General features: G+C 36.2%; 1 protein-coding gene across 1 annotated transcript; it reads right to left on the bottom strand.

Annotated features, from left to right (window-relative positions):
- Positions 1 to 3314: 3314 nt before the first annotated feature.
- LOC126591270 (uncharacterized) lies at positions 3315 to 4682 on the bottom strand. The gene is made up of 2 exons (XM_050256918.1): positions 4570 to 4682; positions 3315 to 3792 (listed from the first exon to the last, which is right to left on the bottom strand). Exons 1-2 carry the CDS (start codon positions 4680 to 4682, stop codon positions 3315 to 3317), a joined length of 591 nt encoding a protein of 196 aa, XP_050112875.1.
- Between the last annotated feature and the right edge of the window lie 1318 nt (positions 4683 to 6000).

Raw genomic sequence — 6000 nt, 5'->3', positions numbered from 1 at the left:
TGAACCTCGACTCAATGCATACAGGGCATTTATCCAATGCTTTATTCTTTTTGTAGAATAAAATACAATTGTTTTTGCAAGTGTGAATTTTTTCATAACCCAATCCAAGACCATTCAACACCTTTTGCGCATGTCTATGATCTTTCGGCAAACAATTATCTTTTGGAAGCATTCTTTTGAAAACCCCCAAAAAGTAATTGAAACACTGGTTCGACATACGATACTTTATTTTTCCGTGCATTAGTTCCACAATAGCCATGAGAACGGAAAAGCTCTCGCACCCCGGGTATAACTCTTGGTTGGCATTTTTTAATTGTTTTTCATATTGTTTGAACTCTGCACTATCCATTAGTGTAGGCACGTCGTCTTCCCCTTAATGATTGGTGTTTGTCGATGCAAATGGAAAAGCATCATTTATAATATCCATGACTTGTTCATTAGGATCCATAATAGGTTTAACATTGTCTACTCTTGTGGCAATTGAAGATGAAGCAATCTCTAATTGTTCCCCATGATGGTTCCAAGTATTATATGTCTCAATCATTCCATTCCTTACTAAATGAAATAGAACATTTTCAATTGTCTCCCTTAACGTGTTGTTACACCTCTTACAAGGACACCGGATTCTAGTTGCACTCGGGTTGTGTGTACATGCAAAGTCAATAAAATCCTCGATTCCATCCAAGTATTTGTACGCGCATCTATTTGGGTTCTGTATCCACGTCATGTCCATAATTCTTGGAACCACAATAACAATACAACAATCATAACAATTCATACAAAATCATAAATGGACCTCTGAAGCTTGCATACCTTAGTTTTTTTAGATGTGGACACGAAGCCTTCGAGTTGAGTATGAGCTATTCCTCTAGGTAGCTGTTCAAAAAGGCTCTTTTCACGTCCATTTGCCATATCTCATAATCATGGTACGCAGCTAGAGCAAGCAAAATCCGAATGGACTTAATCATGGCTACAGGAGAGAAGGTTTCTTCATAGTCAATCTCTTCTCGTTGCTTGTAACCCTTGGCTACTAGTCTAGCCTTATAAGTCTCCACATTCCCATCAGCGCCTATCTTCCTCTTGAAGACCCATTTGTTTCCAATAGGTACTATACCTTCTGGAGGGTCTACAAGAGTTCAAACCTGATTTTGATACATGGTATCCATCTCGAATTTCATGGCCTCTTGCCATCTCTTTGAATCAATGTCGAATATTACTTCAGTGTAGTCTCTAGGGTCCTCCTTTATGTCATTGTCACCTAGAAGGTGCAATTCCCCAAAGTCATTATCCAAGCCATACCTCTTAGGTGGCTTGCTGACCCATTCAGATCTATGTGAAGCTAGGTGTTCAGGAACATGGTTGTCCATCTGTTGATTGATTGTTTGTGGCTCATCAAGAATTTCCTGCAATTCTATCGTTCTTTTGCTAGTTCCATAGAGAGCGAATTCATCCTCAAGGAATATAGCAGTTTTGGCGATAAAGACTTTTTGGTCGTTAGGGTGATAGAATTCGTATCCATAGGTTTGTTTAGGATACCCCAAAAAATAGCATTTAACAGATCTTGCTTCAAGCTTTCCTGCATCTTGTTTCTTAATGTATGCAAGACAACCCCAAATCTTAAGATGTTTAAGACTTGGCTTCTTCCCATACCATATCTCATATGGTGTTTGTGGAACATATTTAGAATGCACTGCATTTAGCAAATAAGCTGCTGTGTGTAGTGCATATCCCCAGAATGATATTGTTAGATCAGCGGAGCTTATCATAGAACGAACCATGTTCATCAAGGTTCGGTTTCTCCTCTCAGAAACTCCTTTATGTTAAGGAATTCTTAGTGGAGTCCATTGTGATACTATTCCACACTGTTTGAGATAATCTAGGAATTCAGTACTTAGATACTCACCCCCTTGATTTGATCTTAGGGTCTTTATCTGTTTCCCAGTTGCTTCTCTACTTCTTTCTTAAATTCTTTGAACTTTTCAAAGGATTATGACTTGTACTTCATAAGATACACATAGCCAAACCAAGAGTAATCCTCCTTAGTTAAGATTCATCTCGAAAAGCTTCACGCCTTACATCTAACCCAAACACGGGACTATCTCAAACAAAATCAGAACGCAAAGTACAATCAAAATCCTTAAAATCAGTTTTTCCAACCCTAAATCTAATAATTTTAAGAAATACTATAGCACCAATTGAGAGAGGAATTGCGATAATACCTAAAGATCGGAGAGAGAAATGAAAGTAAGAGCATTTCCTCTGCTGGGGGTTCCGAAAGAGAATTACAGGAAAAACTGATGGATTTATGCATTAGAAACATGAATTAAAGATGACAATTAGAAGGGGAATAAAAAAAACCTGAGGGCTTTGATTTGACGATGGTTTCGATTTCCACCTCGGTCTATCTATTTGCAGCGAGGTAGAGGGAGAGGAGTGGATGAAACCGCTTAATTTTAACTTTTTTACCAACTCCTCGTGTCTATTTTCTAGTAGTGTGAAATTTGAAAGATTTCAAATTTTGGGAAATTTTCGAAAATTTTTTATTATCACCTTCTGATATTTTATTTATTTTTTAAATAGTGTGCGTAATTGCACCACATTTAATGTTCGTGGTAGATAAAACAATGCGATGTACTTACTAATAATATTGACCACGGTTAATAACCATGGTGGTTTAATCTTTTCATAATGTGCTAATTAAGACCGTGGTAGTAAATTATTTTATTATAACGGGCCATTACTTGCTTGTTGTAAAACACTGTTATCTACAACATGCTGACTAAGTCCGTGGTAAATGGTCACTTTTTATAACGGGCACATAATGTCCGTGGTAAATGAGCTATTTTAATGTAGTGTATTAAGGGTTCTTGGCTATATCCGATATCTCTGGATCAAATTTTCTACCATATAGATATAAATATTAATCACTAGATAAGTTTTCCCTGCATCATTAAATATAGGTCTGGTCAAATATCAAATGGTGAGACCACTAGTGGTCTCTTTGGTTATAATTAAAAAGCAACACCTATTTTAGTTTGTGCTTACTTTATTGATTAGTATTCATTCAACAATGACTTACCCAAGCCAGTAGTGCCTTATGATATACGAATGATGGCCAATCGTACTATATTAATCAAATACCCGTGTGCATACGTATTCTCGTCTCTTTTCTTCTTAAATTACTGGGTCTGGAAGACAATCCCTAAAACCTAGCCTGCATGCAACAAATTGCAACACCACTTTGCCCTACATGCTCATCTTCTCTTTCTCTAGATCTCTCGCTCTTCTTTTCTTACTATGTAACTTCCATCGCACTACACCGGCAATTGTGGCTGCTCCGTCCTTCTTGCAAACCCCTGCCAAATGCTGTGAACTAAGAGGACTGCATTCGCTGTAGATTTGCAAATGTATTTACACACTTGACCAATCAAAGTCCTTCCAACTATCAAAGGCATAACGATCCATGAGAAGAAAACAAGTTGCTCATCAAGCACGCTCGGAAAGAAGATGGAGACTAAAGAGACTGAAGAGAGAGAGCCGGTGAGTAGAGCAATATGACCGGACATTCGAGAGTAGAATATGGCAGTGCAGTTACGGCGTGATTTTATGTTAGCTGCAAGTGCAAAGCAGTAGACTAACGTTGTCGACAAAAATATCCACATGTGACTTGGGTGTGTGTCGAATGGAGATTCGGTTGCACCTTGACATTTAACTTGAAGTACGCCAATTAGCAATGGATTTAGAAATGCAAAGATGGCATGCCATGGCATTGAGGAAATGAATCCTTGCAGCCTACACAGCAAAATAAAAAGTCACTTATGTAAAATAGTTTAAGCTTATATAAAGGAGTGTAATTAGTTTAAATATTATCTTTCTCTCTTCATGAAGAGTGGGCTTTCACTCTCTGCGTAATCAGGTGATGATCACCTTCGTTTAATTAACCTTTTAGCTATATATATGAAAAAAAGAGTTTTAAGGTTTTGGGAGCTGTTATTGAGAATTCAAAAAAATCATCATATACTCATAGGTTATGAAAATATAAGGCAGACAATCATGCATTTAGAAGAATACCGGAATAACTACTTTGGAATTGCAATAACAGCTGCCGAAACGTTTTAGGATGATTATTCAATAGTAAAGCATAGCCACAAAACGTAAGTCAATCGATCTTAAGTGTGAACATCATAGGTATTAGAACTCATGATCACCCAAACGAGGGTCGGGCAACCTTCAAATGAGGTCGGGCGGCAAAAGTGGAAAATGGCTAATTAGCCTTCAATGATCGATGCCCTAAGTTAAAGGTTTATAAAATATACATATCGGCCGGCAGGCCATGATCACTTACTTTTTCTCAAAATCCGCCCATCAGCACTTGAATAATCTTACCGCTCTTATTTGCTCGATCATGCCACTAGGCTAAAAATAACTTTATAGATGTACATATGTAAAACCAAAATAATCCACCATTAGGTTTTTGTTGTTGAAATTGGTCTCATGGTGATCAGTTGTAAGCATAATAATATGTAAGCGGAAGCAGCAAAAACAATATGAATATTAGAAATAAAGTACCTCTTATTTTTTCTTTTCCTTCTGATCTTGATATGATTCCATTTGGAGACTCTGTTGCTGCTGCTGCTAGGTCTCCAAACCGCAAAGCCAGCGTGCTGCTCTCTGCTATCCATTTCTTTGCAAGTAATAGCTTGATTTTTTTTTTGTAACTAACTCTTCAAATAAGGTATATTTAAAGGAAGAAGGCAGTCTTTCTATTTATAATTCCCTAATGAATCTGGTTGGTTAAAAAATATAATTAAATATATCGCCGACATGCTAACTGATGGAGCACTTACTTGATGGATCAGTTTTTAACATTGTTGAAAGCATGTGTAAGACAAGACTAAAACCTTGAAAAATCTGAGATCAAGGAAATTAACAAGGTAGATAAACAATAGTAAATTATAATTTGGACCGTTTCTATTTGGAGTATACATCCCTACAATTTTTCCAAATGGACCCACATACATGTTCAGCGTAGTTACGTACAAAATTAATTAAGGGGGTCTGCTGTTATGTGCTCTTGTGCATGTGTACGCTTTTTTCTGTTTAATCCACTCTCTTTCTTACCTTAGTGTAACTTAGAGTAATATCGCTTACCTTAGTATAACTTAGAGTGTAATATCATTTGTAATTAAAAGAAAGCTTGTTAACAACAAATCAGAATGACGTGGTTCCAACCACATATTCACCGGTTAACAATTCAGTTAACCACATTCGAAGCTTAATTATCAATGAAAAAAAATCAGCCAAAACAGGAAACAGTTAATTAATTCTTAGAAGCATTAGCTTGTTGCTCATCCTTACAAATTTGTTTATCTTTTCACACATGTAAGGTGAGACTTCCACAGCAAACAGGATGAACATTATATTGATATATAATTATAAACATTATATTGTTGACAACTGTATTAGACATTGGAGTCTAGGGTTTCAAGCAAAATTTGTAGACTTTCTGTGTAGTGAATTAATGCATCATCATGCAGAGGGATCGGTATTGATGGACACGGATTCGAGTTTATTTTTATTCTAGCTAAACAGTCTTTGTATTAAATTATTAATTTGATGCACGCTTCTTTATTATTACATCATCAGGTAACCTAGCTAGAGCCCTAACATAAATTACCACAAACTTGTTAATTAGGGTAAGCTAGGAAGGCTAAATTTGTAGACAAAATTGGAAAACTAAATGACATGGAAGTTAATTATTGGATTATTACTTAAGTGTTGATTAACGTACTTATTTCGTATTGGTGACACATCATTTAGTTTGCAAATTTAGTTTACAAATAAGTCTACCTAGCATTACTCTATTACGTATATGTAATTTTGTGTAAATTTCGTGTGTAGTTTAAGTACATGATCATCAATCAAGAAATGCCTTTAGAAACATTAGTAGATCTCCAAAAAAAGATTTTATGGTAGACCTAGACTATGAAGGGGTAGAAT

The sequence above is a fragment of the Malus sylvestris genome, chromosome 2, assembly GCF_916048215.2.
Source record: "Malus sylvestris chromosome 2, drMalSylv7.2, whole genome shotgun sequence".
Taxonomy (NCBI): domain Eukaryota; kingdom Viridiplantae; phylum Streptophyta; class Magnoliopsida; order Rosales; family Rosaceae; genus Malus; species Malus sylvestris.
Note: the sequence above shows the minus strand (reverse complement) of the source record. Positions and strands in the feature narration are given on the sequence as shown.

What these genes read in the sequence shown, in the direction of transcription:
- LOC126591270 (XM_050256918.1), bottom strand. Translation starts at nt 4,682, where the DNA reads ATGGATAGCAGAGAGCAGCACGCTGGCTTTGCGGTTTGGAGACCTAGC. An exon ending in AGGAAAAGAAAAAATAAGAG is followed by an intron (nt 3,793 to 4,569) that starts GTACTTTATTTC and finishes TTTGCTGTGTAG; the next exon opens with GCTGCAAGGATTCATTTCCT.